Source organism: Mastigoproctus giganteus, chromosome 12, assembly GCF_048544385.1.
Source record: "Mastigoproctus giganteus isolate SK-2022 chromosome 12, ASM4854438v1, whole genome shotgun sequence".
NCBI classification, from domain to species: Eukaryota; Metazoa; Arthropoda; class Arachnida; order Uropygi; family Thelyphonidae; genus Mastigoproctus; species Mastigoproctus giganteus.
This window is the reverse complement of record NC_143586.1, coordinates 88,782,301-88,801,446: the sequence shown is the minus strand read 5'-3', so window position 1 is coordinate 88,801,446 and position 19,146 is coordinate 88,782,301. Positions and strand designations below refer to the sequence as shown.

At 36.3% G+C, this 19,146-nt stretch overlaps 1 protein-coding gene across 1 annotated transcript in view; it reads right to left on the bottom strand.

Annotated features, from left to right (window-relative positions):
• The window catches only part of brun (trafficking protein particle complex subunit brun), a 379,016-nt gene that overhangs the window by 226,182 nt on the left and 133,688 nt on the right, over window positions 1–19,146 (bottom strand). Inside the window, exons 8-9 of the mRNA XM_090385832.1 lie at window positions 15,750–15,821; window positions 3,116–3,244 (exon numbers count right to left, since the gene is read on the bottom strand). Coding sequence (XP_090241958.1) covers window positions 3,116–3,244; window positions 15,750–15,821 — 201 coding nt within the window. The remainder of the gene's footprint in view (window positions 1–3,115; window positions 3,245–15,749; window positions 15,822–19,146) is intronic.

Here is a 19,146-nt window from a genome sequence, read left to right as displayed (position 1 = left end):
TGAAATACTGCTGAACAGTGTTAGACGCGACCATGATCACGAAGAAATTAACGAAGACGCATCAGAACAACCTGTAGAAAAGCCAAGTCGCGAATAAATGATTAACGGTTCGTATGGGTCTACAGTTTTGTGAAAATGTTCCTGATAATGTTTTTAATGCTCTGAACAAATGTGAGGTTTTCTTTGAGAATCAGACAATTTTTTAATTGTACTGGGCAAACGAAAATTACAGATTTTTTTAATTTGTGATACTTACTGGCGAAAATTGTGTAAATGTAATATAAATAAGTATGTTTTTGAAATAAAATACATTAAAAATAAATGTAGATTCATTTTCATTTTCTAATTAGATAACAATTTCTAATAAAAAAGATATTCTCTGTATAACGAAATTTCTCTATAACGAAATTTTTTCACTGGATTTATCAAATTCGTTATAGGGAAGTTCGACTATATATATATATATATATATATATATATATATATATATATATATATATATATCCAAGTATGTAAAAAGAAAATAGGATTGTTAATTTATATCTATTTTATAATATTATTTCTAATCTGTAATATTATTTTGTCACAGATCTGATTAATGCCATCAAGAATGATTAAACATTATATCCGTCTGTATATTATTTGAGTTAAGTTGTAATGTATAACATGAATAGTTAAGTTTTAATGCATAACATGGCTAGTAAAATAGCTACTCAAGAAAAAAAAACTAAACGGGTGCTAAACGTAGCCTGAAAAAAATACATATATGCCAAAGTATAGTTATATATATATATATATATAAATATATATATAACTATGACTAGTATAAGAGGTTTTTTTTACTCCCTCTCTGATAATGTAAATAGCCAATAATCACAATGGGTGCTAAAAAAAAACGTGGCAGCAATATTCATATGAATACAGGAAACCCTTGATTAGTGCGGTTAATGAATCCTTGAAATATACCGCACATATTAAAACCGCACTAATCAAACTTAAGAAACAATGGGAATAATTATAATGAATCCTTGAAAATTATGAAATTGTAAAAATATATTTTTTCTTACTCAATACGTACCTATAATGCACTGCATAGTTCTTAAATTATTAAGGAATAAATTTAAAAAAAGATAGTATGATTTAAATTTTATTTTTTGCAAAGAAAAACCTTTTCTAACTTCAATTGAACAGTGGTGGCTTTCTTCCTTTCCTCCATGATTTTGCAATAACAATCGATTTGCTTATCTAACCCTCAACGAACGTTCATGCTTCTCATGCATCTGGATCAATCTCTAGTATGAGTTCTTTTGCTTTTTAAAGTGTATTAAATAGTTCAAGTTTTTTGAATGAAATTTCTTTGGGAGCAAATTGCTTTTCTTCTGCTTCATTTTCGTCTTCTTCCTCGTATGCATGTTGATGCTCAATTTCAAGATCGTCGTTACTTAAGTCTTTTGAATGCGAGTCCAATAATTCTCTAACGTTTTCTGAATCTACTTCCTCAAAGCCGAGGTCTTTTCCAATTGTAGTAATTTCATCAATAACTTTGTTGACAGGATTAATGAAACCGCAAAAATCATTTGCGCATTCAGGCAAAAGATTCTGCCAGACAGCTCTCATGCAGTTGTTCGTCATTTCTTCCCACGATTTGTGTATGTTCTCAACTGCTTCTTTAATATCATAATATTAAAGAAGTTTAATATTAAGAATAAAAGAATATGAGTTACCAGAGCAAATTTCAATTTCAGAGTGGTATGGGGTGCTGCTGTCGAGCATTTTGGAGTCGATTCCCATTCATTTAAGTTAGAAGACCCTGGTGAGTGCGTGTCACGTATTTGCCGCTTTAGGCCCCGTTGTGAGTTGCCAAGCACCGCAAGAAAAAAACAGCGCACTAATCAAATTTGATAACGCATATATTAAGGGGATAGTATCAAAAAATTTTTTCGCACTAATTAAAACCGCATTGTTCAAAACCGCATTAATCAAGGGTTTCCTGTACTTTATATTTAAATTAATTTCATCAACACATGTACTCTCTCCTATGGCCATAATGTGTGAAAAAAAAACTTTCTCAAGTATGAAGCCTTCAAGAATGGGTGAATGCCTGAATGAAACATGTCGATGAAGTGAACAAGGGCATATCCTACTTGCATGATTTGAAAGTGAAATCTGAAAAAAAAAAAAAAAAAAAAAGACATGATGTTAATGCACTATTTTAAAAAACATTATGATCAAGCTGATAATGGATTCATTGCCTCTTATAAAATTTTGTAATTGCTATATGTGGAAAACCACACAGCAATGGAGAGACTGATCCAACCTGATGCAAAGATTAAAACTATGATTAGCTCTAATCATAAGTGAAATAACTTTATCAATCCAATTATGCAACAATTTGGTATCAAGAATTGAAAAGATGGCAAATGGCATCAAAAGTAAGCTATGTGACAATTTGAAGATGAATGAATTTGCCTTACAATTTTATGAATCAACTTTACATGATAGTCAAACCCTGGTACTAGTTTATGTACATACTATAAATGTCAACAAAGACGTTATTGAAGAGTTATGGTTTGCTAAACAATTGGTGACAGACACAAAAGGATAATTTTTTTCAAGTAGCAATTTTTCAAGTAGATACACTTAGTCACTTTTAGCTTACATTTTTTTTTTTATATACAAATCTTGCATATTTCCATTTTGTGCAGAGCACGCATGTCCAGCCCATTTCTTTTAGTGTGTAGCCTATAACCATGTAATGTAAGCAGCTATAACTATTATTATGTTCTCCCCTTCCCTATTATACCCCCTGAGCATAAAATTAGCATGTCACAAAATAGTTTCACACTGATTTTTTAACAATTTGTTTTTAGCAATATTTGACTTTTGTATTGATTTCTTATGATGTTTCATGTATCCTCCTCGGTATAAATGTAAATGTTAATCAACAAAATTTAAATCCTATTTTGAAAACTGCATAATTAGTGGTAAAGAACTGTTCTTGTAGCCATGACTAATGAAAACACATGCAGCCTGTGACCTTCAACATTATATCTCCTTTGACATCTAAGAAAAAAAAAAGATTGGGTACCCCTGGTTAGAGTATATATCTCCATACCTGAAGCCAGTCGGGGTTTGGATTCTTCTGAGAAACACATCGCATTGCAGCTATTCTTTTAAAAAATGCAGCCTTTTTTTGGAAGCCAATTTCTGAATAAAGCTGAGAAAGTGCACAAAATCTCTGCACCTAAAAAATAGTTTTTTTATCAATAATTAATAGAAATAGAAAAAAATCTAAAACATTCTAGTATAACATTTCAATAATCATTCTTGTCAATATGATCGCAAAAATCAAAAACGCTGATGTAAATACCTGTTTCAAGAGGTGTGATAAATACTGAACATTCGGGGCATGATTGTAGCCATATGTTAATGTTTAAATATATACAGTAATACCCCGACTTACGCTACCCCGACTTACGCGAACTCGGAGTTAAGCGGTTCTTGATTTTTTCGTTTGGCAACGCTGCCGCCCACTATCTTCAAGGTCGTTTTTCATATGTTATCGATATACGGCGGAGAATGAGAGCGAAAGATGAACAAAATTCAACTTTGCTGCTTTTATGTTTTTTATATCAGTGAAGGGGAAACACATTTCACCATAATAACGTAAAAACCAACACAATTCCAGCTATCGGTATAATCGCAAATGCAATTAGATCGAGTTTACTACCAGTTTATAACAGATTCCACTAGCAGAAACGCAACTGGATTTTTATTGTTTTATGGTAGTAACCCCTAGAAATGTGAGGTGTTAATAGTGTATCTCTGCCTTTATGGTGTTGTTTATTCAGTTGCTACATGCGCGCAGCTTTGTTTATGCGTATCAAGCGTGCCTCCTCGTTTTGTAATTGTGCTTTATTCCCTAAAAATGAGTAAAATACTTAATTAAAAGGTGTGAAAAGGAAGCGTCCTGGTGAAGACACTGCAGATTCAGAGAGAAAAAAAGCAATTATCGATAAACAGAGGCGGACTGGATCAAAAATTCTTACCCGGGAAAATTTATAGTGGCCTCATACTATGGTTTATGGCCAAAATCACACTGGCCCACCGGGGTTTCCCCGGTAAGGCTTATGGCCAGTCCGCCTCTGTCGATAGAGAAAAAATATAAAATTGTGAAACGCTTTGAGCGAAATGAAAGACCATGTGATATTGCACGTGCTACAGGCCTAAACGAAGCAACGGCGAAAAGCACATAACAATTGCAAACTTGACAGGTTGAAAATTGAAAAGGGCTCAATCGTAAAGGGCTTAAAAATTTTAGAAAACATAGACTCCAACGAAGAACGCGTTATAGCTACAAAGCAAGGAATAAAAAAATTATTAGCTTGCTACGAAGAAATTCTGCGTGAAAAAAAGAACGCGCTGTGTCGTCAGACGAATTTGTTAGATTTTATGAAGCCATCGACATCGAAATAACTTTTTAACGTAAGTCATTTGTTTTTTAAATACATATTTTGTATTAATATGTATAAAGAACTGCAATTTTATTAATATTTTTCTTCTAAACTAGTGTTTTTGTTAGTCCTTGGTCCCAATTAAGCAAAATTTATATGTATTTATATGCAAAGTTGTACCCCGACTTACGCGAATTCGACTTACGCGATTTTCGTCGGACCCACCTATCGCGTAACTTCGGGGTATTACTGTATAATAACATAAAACTTATAATAACGGTATATGGTTAGCATGCCTATAGCACTACATATCATATCATATCATATCATATCAGGAGATAAAGATCTGATTTTAGAGACAAAGTAATAGCAACATATCCAAAAGGTTTTTACTAAAATTAATGCTGCAAATGTAAAGACCATTACATAATAACACTAGATAATAATTTTAAATTCTCCTTATTACATTTATATGCAGTTTAACTACTACAGAAACTGTGCTATTTTACAATTAATAACATGTGGAATTGGTAAAATGATATACATAAATTGTGTCCTATAACAATTTATTTTTCTAGATTTCAGATCTTAGCATAAGAAACTAGAACACATGCAAAATAAATGATTAAAAATATTATGTTAAGATTTACTTTATCTAAAAAAGTGTAAATGCAAATTTTAATACCACTATTTATAATCAAATAACTCAACTAAACAGCAGAACATAAAAATTAACACATGTTTATTTGCAAAATAAAAATACAGTACATATAAAATTCTAAAAATGAAGTGGACAATTGTTAAAAATGTGCATAATAAAAGATACAAGAACCTCAGTATAGGGGTTCAAAATTGTGCCCTCTCAGATACCAGTACTTTTTACAAAGAACATTGGGTATTTCAATATGTGCAGTGCAACCTCGATATAATGCAGGTGTCAGTGATATCTTTAACACCCAGATCATAGCCTGAAATAAAATTTATCTAGTTTTTCTAATTTTTAATAGGAATATACAATTACTTAAACAAGTGTTTTTATTGCAAGCAATTTCATTTCAGCTTGTGTAGTGTGTGTTAATTTCATTATGTATGCGCTCTCTCTCTCTGGGAGTGATGAGCACATTTTTTATTGCCAGTTTGCTGGCAATAAAATAACATATGTAAACTGTCTGCATGTCTTATTTTCTTTCATAAAATCAAGATAAATTTTATTATCTTTATTCAAGGCATGGGTCAAGTTTTGCTATATTGGCACACCAGAAATCTCACAGTAAAACAGTTCATTTTCAGCTGTTTTTTTTTTTTTTTTTTTAATTATTTACATGAACAACAATGTCTTGGAATGACATAGTTGTTCCAAGTTCTCCTTTGATGAGGAAGGAAAGAAGTGATTGCTGTGTGGCACTGTAGCTGTTGATCACAGTATGGAAATTTAATGGCACATTTAGATGCCACGGCCAAATTGTGCCTCTTCTTATGCAATAGATTCTCAATAGCTGTAATGCTGGCAAATTAAATTTCTTGGCATCTCAAATTCCATCATGGAGCTTTCGACAGAGTAGTTGTTGGAATTACTCTTCCTATACATCCTTCAATCCCTCTTCCTATTTCTCCTCCAGTCCCTCCAATGTACCCATCCTACCGAAGTAATAGAATGGAATGTCCCATAGGCATAAGATTAACCGTGGAGCACCCTGTACCCATCTGAAGGTATTTTTTCAAAGTAATTGTCTCATTTCAGGTCAGCTCTTCATCTGCATATTTCCCGTTTTCAATTTTAGTGGAAAATATGATAATTTCAAAAAGGTTTGAAAATTTCATGTTCTCATTGCTGTGGTTTTAATCCATATAATGGGAAGGTTTTAAGGGTCCTATTTCATATTGGGATGGACATCACTTTTGAATTTCAATATGCCTTTTTTTCTTACTTATTTAGTTTTAAGTAATATGAGGTTTCAGTTAAAGTAATATAGTTCCATATCTTTTTGCATGGCTTATATGTTTCAAGTTAGTTTCTCTCTCTCTGTGATGTATGTACTAAACCATGCATTTGTTTTATATTACACATTTGTGAGTCTCTGAACAGAAGCTTTGCCCAGGTCATTACTTGATCAAGGGTGGAATTCAGGATAATTTGGACAGAAATGGAATTCTGAAGGATACTCAGCATGGTTTTGTAAAGGGAAAATCATGTTTAACTAATATGTTTAGGTATTCTGACAGGGTCACTCAAGAGCTGGACTTTCAACATTGTTTATATGGATTTCAGCAAAGCATCTGACTCAGTCCCAGATGAGCAGTTACTTTATAAGCTGGAACAGGTTGGAATCAGAGAGAAAATCCTTAGATGGATAGCTGATTGGCTTCAGGGCAAGAGGAAGAGGGTTGTGATAAATGGTTATTCCTCAGACTAGGTTGATGTAAGTGGGGTTCCCCAAATATTAGGACCACTGCTGTTTTTGATTTTCATAAATGACATTGATGAAGGGATAGAGGGTGTGATGTCTAAATTTGTAGATGATGTAAAGATTGGTAGAGTAGTTAATGATCACTGCCAAGAAGAGCTTCTTAAGAGTGATCTAGATAGAGTTCAGGGATGGTCAGAAAAATGACAGCTATGCTTTAATCCAGCAAGGTGGAACATAGTGCACCTGGGGAACAGTAACCACAAAATAACTTATACACTTGGCAGTTGTTGTTGTTGTTGTTATTTGGTTTTTAGGAGCATTAGCAACTAAGGCTATATTGCTCCAGGGGATATGCGGTGGTCATTCCCTGACCTTTCCGCATCCTCCATATTTGGTGGTCACGGGCTCGAACCCTGGTCTAATCAAGAAGCGTGTGCTATGCACTGCTGCTCCTGCCCACCTGGCTATGGAGGCGCCTACACTTGGCAGAGCCAAACTAAAGTCGATAGTGGAGGAAAGGGACTTGGGTGTTATGATACGATCATGCGTGAAGTTCTCCGAGCATTGTAGACTGGTTGCAAGGCAGGCCCATGGTGTCCTATCGATGATTTATCGAACAATTGCTAGTAGAGATAAGGACATCATAATCCTATTATATAAGACTATTGTTAGATCACACTTGGAATACTGTGCCTAAAGAAAGACATTGTGCTTGTTAAAAGGGTCCAAAGGTAGGTAACTCGGCTGGTGAGATTGGCAAAAGGGCATCCATATGAGAATTGACTTCGAATATGTGGGTTGCATAGTTTGGAGACTAGGCACCTTAGAAGAGACTTCACTGAGGTGTTTAAGGCTCTGAGAGGCATAAGCAAAATGAAGGACTTTTTTTTTTTTTGTTGTTGTTGTTGTTAGTTGTTGGCACATCAGCTTTTGTGGCCATAATGCACCTCCCAAAGTTTTGCATTTTACTCTGATCCAAGCCCAAGGCGGGATTCGAACTCGCAGCCTTTGGGTTGCTAGACAGGCACTTTACCCACCTGGCTAGCACGGTCGGCGAATGAGGACTAAATTTTCAGTGTTATAAATGATTCTAGAACAAGGGGCCATAATTTCAAGTCAAGGGGGGGGACTTTAGACTGGATTGCAGGAAGTTTTATTTTAGCCAATGAGTTATAAATTACTGGAATAAGTTACCTACATGGGTGTTAGAGGCTGACAGTTTGGGGAAATTCAAAGGTCAGCTGGATAATTACCTATGGAAGGAGGGAAATGCATAGGTTGTCTATTTCCTTTTCTCTTATTAATTATTATTATTTTTTTAATTTTCTTCTTATTATTTTATTTTATTTATTTATTTTTTTTTTTTTTTGGCTGGTGCAGCATAAGCCATAGGCTTCCTTGTACCATGTGGCCATTCCTAATACTAATCTCTCTCTCTCTCTCTCTCTCTCTCTCTCTCTCTCTCTCTCTCTCTCTGTTTGTCTGTCTGTCTGTCAAGGAAGGATGTGGTGTTCCATTTCCAGAGTAAAAGAAAATCTGGAAGAAAGGGTAAGGAGGAGTCCATTCATGTGGCCATTCCTAATACTAATGGCCACATGGTGCAAGAATATGACCAATAAATACACGTTGTATAAAAGGATATGAGCAATAACACACAGTATAAAAGAATATGGGCAATAAATATACATTATAAAAGTTAGAACACTACTCTGCATGAAATTTGAAGGAAAAATTTATTGAATGGCAATTACTACGCTTTGAAATATAAGTGAATAAATAGCACATACTATTATGTTCTGTTCCATTTATACTCCAGTATGGCCACCAGGTCAGGGGAGTTCACAATTAATCATTTTGACAATGAATACAATCATTAACTCTATTCAGCAATCAGACAACCTTGAACCACAGTCCATTCAAATGGGTATGCTAGTGCACTCTTGTTCTTAACCTCTTGGCTCAGTAAGCAAGATTGAGAGTAAAGCAAGTAAGTGGTGCAGGAGGGGGACCCATGAAGATTACCATAATTTATGGCCGAAGGTGTTATATACTTCTACATCAAATTTTGGGGGGAGGGGGTTAGTTCAAAAAAAAAACTGCAGAGGGTATATTTATCTCCAGAGAGTGACTTGATAGCAGCAGCAACAAAGGGGATCGTAATTGATCCAAACTTGTAGCAGACATCTGTGGAAATTGAACAATCTTGGTAATTACTATTTTATGGAGTTACAGGGATCTGGACAGTTAATGTGCAGTGATCTTCATAGGATGGTGGAGACTAAATGTTGTTGAATGGAGCTTGGTTCACCTGGCTGGGTGGCTGCCAGCTATCCAGAAAGTCTGCCTCAATTCTTTGGGACCTCCTAGTGCTGGTAGAAGTAACTCTGGATGATGTGGGAGAAGGGAAAAGGTACCAGAGTCGGGGGGGGGGGGATTTGAGTTCTCTCTTAGAATGATCAGTAAATGCTGTAAAACACATCCCCTCACCCACCCAAGTTGTCCTTATGGGTTGTCCTGGCATGTTCAGATACAGGTACCCAGCTGATGGAATGACTGCACACTGAGTAGGCCACACTAGTGGCCTACTCAGTAGACAAAATGGTGCACTTCTGAGGAGGGCTACTTGTTTTAGCAAGGTGGCAGTTGCCTGTAAAATATACCTTTATGTTGTTTGATATTCCTGCCACAGAATACCAAAGGGAAAGTGAAATAAAGTGTCTTCACAGTCATCCTGATGTGGGAAATGGGGTGCCTAAACCAGTTAGTGAACTGCATCATCAAGGGGGATAACTTCCAAGGAGGAGAATGTTTATAACCTGATCAAACTGAGGGGCTAAGCTGTTGAGGACTACATCAGTTCAAGGCTGGGCCCTAAAATCAAACCCTTAATGCTGTTGGGGAAGATTTAAAAAGGATCAAGGATGGTTTAAGTATTAATTGGTTTCCTGTAAACCCATTGTGAGGAAGAAAGAACTTATTTCTATGCAAAAGATCTCTCTCTCTCTCTCTCTCTCTCTCTCTCTCTCTCTCTCTCTCTGTCTGTCTGTCTGTCTGTCTGTCTGTCTGTCTGTTTGTCTGTCTGTCTGTCTGTCTGTCTGTCAAGGAAGGATGTGGTGTTCCATTTCCAGAGTAAAAGAAATATAAGAATAGAGATATTGGAATCTGTCCAATTCTCCCTGTAATATTGCCCATAGCTAAATTTAGTGTGCATGTGAAGTTGAAAATCTGGAAGAAAGGGTAAAAAGAAATCCTCAAGCTGAGTTTAGTTTGGACAAAAAAACTTGCTTAAACTGGAAGTAGGCCTGGTCAACTGTGAGGCCTATCAGACCCGGGGGGAGGGGGTGAAAGCAGGAGCTAAGGCTAATTTAGCTCCACCAAGGAGGATAGGATGTTAGTAAACACTGATGCCACACTAATGCTCACCAAAACATCCTTGGGCTACAGGGATATAGCAAATAGAGTTAGAGGTCAAGCAGTACTGGAGGTTTCCTTCAACTCTGCAATAGTTGCTCTTATGAAGTAAACAAAATTCTGTCATGACCAGATAGTGTGTGTTTTGAATGAGTGAGCGTGTGTTGTGTTGGAGTGTTGTTCATCTGAATACTTAGCCTAGTGGTTTGTGGAATACCACTGATCCCTAGTTTCCATCCAACAGCCAGGCCAGGTAATGTATGGTGGAATGTGTTTGAAAGGGCCAACCCCAAAGTACCAGCTTTCTATGGAGGGCCCTTCGCCCAAAAATATGAAAGGAGTGGAGGGCGGGGTAATTAAATACTAAAGCAATAGGAGCAGAGTGCTCTATGAAAATTGCCATCAGAGAAGTTATTCACACCATGTGAGAGTTTGATGTGGTCCAGAATGGGCATTAAGTAATGATTCTGATTGCATCATAACGTAGGAGTTCATCATTTCAATCAGCTATCCGTATACACATATCACATTCTCAGTTGGAAGTCATGAAGTGGCAGATGTTTATTGTCTGGAACACAAGGAGTCAGGTAGAGTTGAATTTCCAGAGTGAGGCTGTTCATTGTCTGGTTATATCATGCTGTCTTCAATCATGGTGCTCAAGTCCAATGAGTCTGCTCCAGTGATGTTGCTGAAGTTGCATCTTTATCTTCACTAGGCAGCTAATCCTGTGTTGAAGACTATAATACTTTGGGCTTCACTAAGCAGTTAATCCTGTGGTAGCAGATAGTGAATACATTGAGACTGTAACCGTAGCTAGCTAATGTCTACTTCTCTACATTAAGATTATACATATTATGTAGGGTTATCAAGAGACAGACAGATTGTGGTCACGTACAGGAGTTGCACTTGTAGAGATGGAGTACAGATTGGAGGCTAGGGCAGGATTCTTTGGTTTGTGGCTCTCAGTCATGTATATAGTAATAGAAGCATATAATGCGAGAAAGCAAGCATATGAGCTTATGTAGCATCAACCAAAAAAAATATTCACACAACCATTCCCTCTAAATGTTTGTCCAGTTCCTCCTTGAATTTATTTAAGCTATCAACTTCCACAACAACAGATGGAAGTTTGTTCCAGCAATTTACCACCCGCTGGCAAAAGGCAAATTTCCGCACATATATTTATAACTATCTTTCCTCAATTTGAATTTATGCCCTATTAGGTTCGTAATCTGAGCATGTGGAAGAATTCCATCACAATTCAGCATGCTCAAACCATTAAAGGCCTTATAAACCTCAAACAGATGAAGTCGCAGGTGCCGAGTTTCCAGCCACTGCAATTTGCAGAACTTAAGTCCCTCTCTTGGTAAGAGGATCCCTTCATTCCCCTCACCAATATTGTTGCCCTTCTCTGTACATGCTCAAGCAAATCTACATCCTCCTTAAAATGAGGCCTCCAGACCTGTAAACAGTACTTAAGGCGTGGCCTGACCATTGCCTTATACAAAAGGATAATCACCTCCTTTTCCATGCTAGCAAAATTCCTGTATATCATTGACAAAACCCCATGACCTGCTCTTGCAGCCTGTCTGCATTGCTCAGAAAACTTCATATCTGACTGCACAATTACTCCCAGGTATTTTTCATTTTCTACCATCCTAAGTGTAGTATCACACAGTTGGTACGTTCCTGTGGGGTTACTTCTACCTGTATGCAGTACTTTGCATTTGTCAATGTTAAACTTCAACTGCCACTTCTCAGCCCATCTGCCCAAATTTTCTAAATCCTGTTGCAGTAGCAGGCTGCCATTACTGTCATTAACAACCCTGCCAACCTTTGTATCATCTGCAAACTTCAACACTAAGCCTGATATACCTTCATCGATATCATTGATAAATATACAAAACAACAGTGGGCCCAACACCAAACCCTGTGGAACTCCATTAATATTAGTCCACGAACAGCAGTGTCCATTGATTACACCCTCTGTCTTCTCCCACTCACTCACCCTTTTATCCATTGTAGCAACTTGCTCTTAATACCATTCTGCTCCAATTTGTAGAAGTCTATGTGCAACAGTGTCAAAAGCATTCTTGAAATCCAAGTAGATGATATCAAAATTATTTTTTGCATCCAGTTCCTTTGTAACCACATCATAGTATCCAATCAAATTTCTCATAAAAAAGACTTTCCCTTAACAAACCCATGCTGTGTCTGAATTATTGCTGCAATCTTATCTAGATGATCCTGCAATGCATCTTTAACCAGTGACTCCATTCTTTTACGCAAAACAGAAATTAAACTAATTGGTCTGTAATTACTCGTGTCACCCTTCGATCCCCTTTTGTGAATTGGGGATACATTTGCACATCTCCAGTCCATGGGAACCTCCCCTGAGTCCAAGGATGCTCTCATAATCATGGCTAAGGGTTTGCTTAGTTCCTTTGCTGCCTCCTTTAATATAATTGGATAGATCCCATCCACCCCAGGTACCTTCCTTATGTTTAACTTCAACAATTTCTCCCCCATTTTGCTCTCAGTTATTACAAAATCATTAAGCACCTTGCTACAATATGATACCCTTCTGGCATTTTCCTTCCTTAATAACTCCTCATGTGTGAATGTAGATGCAAAATACTCATTCAGTTTGTTTGCTATCTGAGCAGGATCACAGTCGAACCATCAATATCAAGTGGACCAATCAAAAGATTCATTCCCTTTCTTTTAGAGTTTATATAAGTAAAGAAATCCTTGCTGTTTTTCTTAGCATCCTTTGCCAAATATTTTTCGCATTCTGCCTTTGCTTGCCTAATCTCCTTTGTGTCTTGATTACAGACTAGCTTATATCTGCCATAGGCTTCTGTGTCGCCTGATAATTTATATTTATTCCATGCATTTTTCTTCTCTGCCACGAGTCTCATTAGTTCATTTGACAACCATTTAGGCCTAAACCTTGAACAATATTTCTAAATAGGTATAAAACATTTATTAGCTTCCACGATTATTTCTTGAATGGTTCCCATTTAGAATTTGCTGTTGGTCACATCATCAGTTGGTCCCACTGTACAGAATTTTAAAACTGTCTGAGACCACTGTAGTCACCTTTACAGAAGCAAAAACCCTTTCCTTTACCCCTGATGGTAATTATATCTTTGAGTAAATCCTATATCAGTACACTGTGATCACTGCCACCTGGTGGTTTCTTTATCTGCAGATTCTTAATACATGAATTATCACTGCTGATAACCAGATCAAGAGTATTACCCTCTCTGGTTTCCTCTCGAACATGCTGCTGCAGAAAATGATCATCCAATAAATCCACAAAAGTCTTGCTAGTGTGTGAGTGACCAACCCACAAGTTCCAGTCAATATCTGGGAAGTTAAAATCCCCCATTATAAGATATTGTAATTTACTAGCCCACTCTATTTCTCTGTACCATTGTTCGTTGTACTCATTCAAGTCATTAGGTCTATAACACACTCCTACTCTTATTTTTGCTTTCCCAGTGCTTATGTCACACCACACTGACTCAACATTGAACTGTCCATCTTATGTCAACTGGATTCTTAATTAACAGCATAATCCCCTCCTCCCTTCCTATCCTGTCTATCCTTTTTGTACACTTTGTACTCCCCAAATTCTAATTCTGCATTCCTAATATCTGTGTGACGCCATGTCTCTGATATCCCAACAATATACTCCTTTGATGTCTTGATCCATACTTCAAATTCATCAAATTTATTTACTGTACTTCTAGCATTTGTATACATTCTCCTATTCTTATTCTTAGTTACCCTAACACATCCCATATATTTATTTGTTTCACGATGACTGCCACCAGTCCCTGAAACCCCCAGCACCCCTCGCTCCAGGCCGCTGCTTATTCTAATAGAAGTAGTGCAAGAATCACCTTCACCTCTGCCTGCGGACATTTTTATCCTTTTAATATGTGAATACCTCCAAGCTAGCAGTTTTCCGACCCACCTAACACTGCCTCGATAGTATCAGCAAATATTCTTGCACCCTTTCTATTTAAGTGTATCCCATCCCTGTAGAAGCAGTCTCTCCTGTTAACATGCACAGACCACACTAAAAAATATCCTACCCAATGAGCCTTGCACAATCCCTCCAGGGCCGAACTGATTGACAAAGCTCTCATCATGTACTCCCTCCTATCGTGTTGGGTCAGAATTGCAGACACTTTCAAATTTAACCCTAACTCGCAACTTTTTTTCAACATTGACCTGTACTTGTTAAGTAAATCTGCAGATCTCCTACTCTTAATGTCATTGGTGCCAATGTGTACAACATCACCCTTTGTGCCCTCAAAAGATAATATCTGCTTCAGAACATCGTCAACTTTTGCCCTTGGCAAACATACCCTGGTCCTATTCCATCTCTCCTTTTTACACAATATATTACCCATCTCCCTGACAACAGAGTCAACAACAATAACTAACTCCTGTGGGACCACCGCATTCCGCCTTGGAGATTGCTACTGTGTTTCCTGATGCACAATAGTGAGTTCTGGCGTTGAGTCAGGCAGCTGAGAGCTTGAAGGGTCCCTCTTATTAATTTCTTCGAGGACATCTACCCTACACCAAAAACAAGCTCTCATAGACACCCAACAGAACACTGAGTTGATGCCTAATTTCTAGATGTTATAATCTGTCTAGAGAGAGTAGGGGGAACTGGAGCAAATGGCAGTAGAGAGAATAGGGACAATTCATTTTGTAATAGTCTGCCACAAGTGATGCATTCTGCTAATAATAGGGCAGACTGGAAGATCAGCTTTATGTGCTTTAATATTCTTAAATATAACTGAGGGTTCTAAATTGTTCAGGCTGAAGTGTTTAAAGGCAAGATGTCCAGCTTATTGCATGGAGCTCCTTTAAGACAGACTTGATCTTCTACGCTTGGGATTTTGTAGGGCCTAACTTGATCTTCTTATAGGTGCTGGTTTCTGTAGCAAGCTGGAAATCTTCTGTAGATATACACTCCTATCAAAGATGATGATCACTACATTCTTGTCAGCCAGGCTGATGTGGAGTGATCTCCTCCAAGGGACTGTACAAGTCCATGCAGTTTTTTCCCTTGACTAAAATTCCCAAAATCCTATGTTGAAAACCATAATACTTTAGCAATAATAATGGTAATCTTTGCTCCCCTTACTTTTTTTTTTTGCTTACTTTATTCCATTTTCTTAACTCTATTTCAGTCTTGTTCAGCATTTTATTATACTGTTTATGCTATTATTTGGCCTGTACTTCAAAGAGAGGCAACTTTCATTCAATAATTTTTTTACTTCGAATTTAATTCAGAGTAGTATAGTGTTCTATCTTTAATACTTCCTACATCATGTTATCTGTGTGTGTATGGAAGAATGCCCTTTAACACCAATATTACAGGCAATAAGATATCTTGTATATATATATATATATATATATATATATATATATGTATAAAATAACACACCTTTTCTTCATCACTCTGTTGAAGATTAATGAAAACAACATTCTGGAGAAATTCTGCAGTTTCAAGATATTTCTGAAATAAACAAACAATCTGAGTAATTCAAATAATACTATAACAGAATAGTGTAATAATATATATGTAAATAAATGACTATATGCAAAGATATCACTGCTACTGAATTAGTAAATTTTATATTAGGCAGGAGTTTAAATGTAAAACTAAAAATAACTCACCACCATATCAAGTTCCTAATAGTATTATCACTAGGTATCATTGTTAGATATAATGATAACAGTTACTAATATCAGATTTTTTCTATTTGTGAATTGGCTTGGCATTTATTTCTTGATTAGGTGTATACTTTTCTATTGAACAGAATAAGAAAGTTAATATATCAGCACTTAAGATTTCAAGATATTTCTGAAATAAACAAACAATCTGAGTAATTCAAATAATATTATAACAGAATAGTGTAATAATATGTGTAAATAAATATGTGTAAATAAATGAACTGAATTAGTAAATTTTATGTTAGACAGGAGTTTAAATGTAGTGAAGTGGGAAAAGAAAAGAGTAAGTGGGAAATTATCGACCTGTCAGTCTGACTTCAGTGGTAGGGAAAATCATGGAGGCAATGATCAAGGGTGGAATTCAGGATCATTTGGATCGAATTGAAATTCTCAAGGATACTCAGCATGGTTTTGTAAAGGGAAAATCATGTTTAACAAATCTTGTTCGCTATTTTGAAAGGGTCACTCATGAGCTGGATTTAGGGAATAATTTCGACATTGTTTATTTAGATTTCAGCAAAACTTTTGACTCAGTCCCACATGAGCGGTTGCTTTATAAGCTGGAACAGGTTGGAATCACTGGGAAAATCCTTAGATGGACAGCAGGATGGCTTCAGGGCAGGAGATAGAGGGTTGTGATAAATGGCTATTCCTCAGATTGGGTTGATGTAAGAAGTGGGGTTCCCCTAGGATCAGTATTAGGACCACTGTTGTTTTTAATTTTCATAAATGACATCGATGAAGAGGGCATGATGTCTAAATTTGCAGATGATGTTAAAATTGGTAGAGTAGTTAATGATCACTGTCAAGCTGAGCTTCTTCAGAGAGACCTAGATAGACTTCAGGAATGGTCAGAAAAATGGCAGCTATGCTTTAATCCAACAAAGTGTAAAGTATTACACCTGGGAAACAGTAATCCCAAAATAACTTATTCAATTGGTGGAGTTCAACTAAACCCAGTACTGGAAGAAAGGGACTTGGGTGTTACGATACAGTCAGACATGAAATTCTCTGAGCATTGCAAACAGGTTGCAAGGAAGGCCCATGGTGTCCTATCGATGATCTATCGAACTTTTGCAAGTAGAGATAGGGACATGATAATCCCATTATATAAGGCTTTTGTTAGACCACATTTGGAATACCGTGTTCAATTATGGAGACTGCACCTAAAGAAAGACATCGAGCTTCTTGAAAGGGTGCAAAGACAGATAACTCGCCTGGTGAGATCATCAAAAGGGTGTCCTTATGAAGAAAGACTTCGAATATGTGGGTTGCAGAGTTTGGAAACTAACACCTTAGAGGAGATTTGATTGAGGTGTTTAAGGCTCTGAGAGGCATCAGTAAAATGAATGAGGACGAAATTTTCAAGATTATAAATGATGCTAGAACTAGGGGACATAAATTCAAGTTACGGGGGTAAATGTTTAGAATGGACGGCAGGAAGTTTTATTTTAGGCAGCGAGTTATAAATTACTGGAATAAGTTGCCTACATGGGTGGTAGAGGCTGACAGTTTGGGGAAATTCAAAGGTCATCTGGATAGTATCTTCGGGTCAGGGAAGTGCATAGGATGATAGGTTTAATTTCCTTTTCTTTTATTAATTATTATTATTTACTTTTTATTTATTTATTTTTTTATCATTGTTTTATTCGGGTTTATTTATTTATTTTTTTTGGCAGGTGCAGCATAAGCCATATGCTTTCTTGCACCATGCGGCCATTACTAATACTAATAATGATGATTCTGTCAATTTTCTTTCTCAATCTTACACAGAATATTTTAACCATATTGAAAGTCAAACAGTAAGACTGTAAACATAAAAATACAGTTTACTCAAGCCTAAAAACTAAATAGAAGAATCACTCAAGTTGTACATATTCAAGATTCTGCATCACACAAAATGTATTCTTTGGAAGTTTTTCAAAATATGTAATTATATGCAATGCTTTTTAAGTTAATACAAATCTGTAATCACCTCACCACCATTATTTAAAGGAATTTTGAAAACTGTTCAAATGATGCTATATGCATTTTCAGAACCACCAATCTGCATAGAACTGCATATTAATTATTATTATTTTTTTTTTAATTAAAAAACCTGGCTGCCATAAGCTGGCTTTATGTAATTATCACATGAGCAACCAGATATCTGCAGGGTAACTCATAACTACTTACATTACAGCATCAGTGAACTCTGTGAATGAGCACACATGCACATATGGTGACTTTATACTTTGTTTTATTTATTTTTTTTTCTTCATTTTTACAGCATTCTTTATTATTAATGTGTTTTTTAAGCACTGAATGATGAATAGCTGATAATTTCAGGTGGTAGATGACTTTCATCAACCGGTGAAATACTACCACTTTGCTTATTGGAGGCTTGAAGTGGTGAAACCCATGTTTAGTCTCTAGCAAAGTTTCCGGCATCCCCCTCCCCCCATACTTCTCCTTCAACCCATGCATGGTACTAAGTACTATAGGTTTTGATACCTTTCGTGTTTGGGATTTTCATAAAAAAAAAAAAAAAAAAATATTCATTCATTTTCATTAGTCTTCTAGTATATATATGCCTTAACAGTAAAATCTGCTTTAATTACCACAATTTTTTTAATTCAATTATTTCTGCACTTTCTTTTAAAATTTTATACTGTGACATTTTATTAAAATGCACAGGGAACTATAAAGCAAGCTTATGTATGTATGTACAGTACTTCTTTATGCAGAAAGTCACAAAACCAATCCCTACAAACATAGGTGATAATGTACATGGAAAGCAAGCTTTGATTACATAACTCAGGAATTTCTTATTGCTTGTTTAGTGCTGTACTGCAAATTGGTCTTTGTATAAACAACCTCAATATAGAAGCATGTTTGCATTAAAAAACTGACAATCTAGAACTTTTGCTTTTCAAGGAAATAGGGCTGTGGAGGTTAAAGGTATGGTCTTGCAGATTCTGTGAAATACCATGCCCCCCACCCCCACCAAAAATCATCCTTGCAGGCTTGCCAAACATGTTCAACTATGCAGGTGCCAAAAATAGACCCAAAAATATAACTCCAGATGCGTTCCATGAGCTGGTTTCATATAATGAAAAAATGCTTGC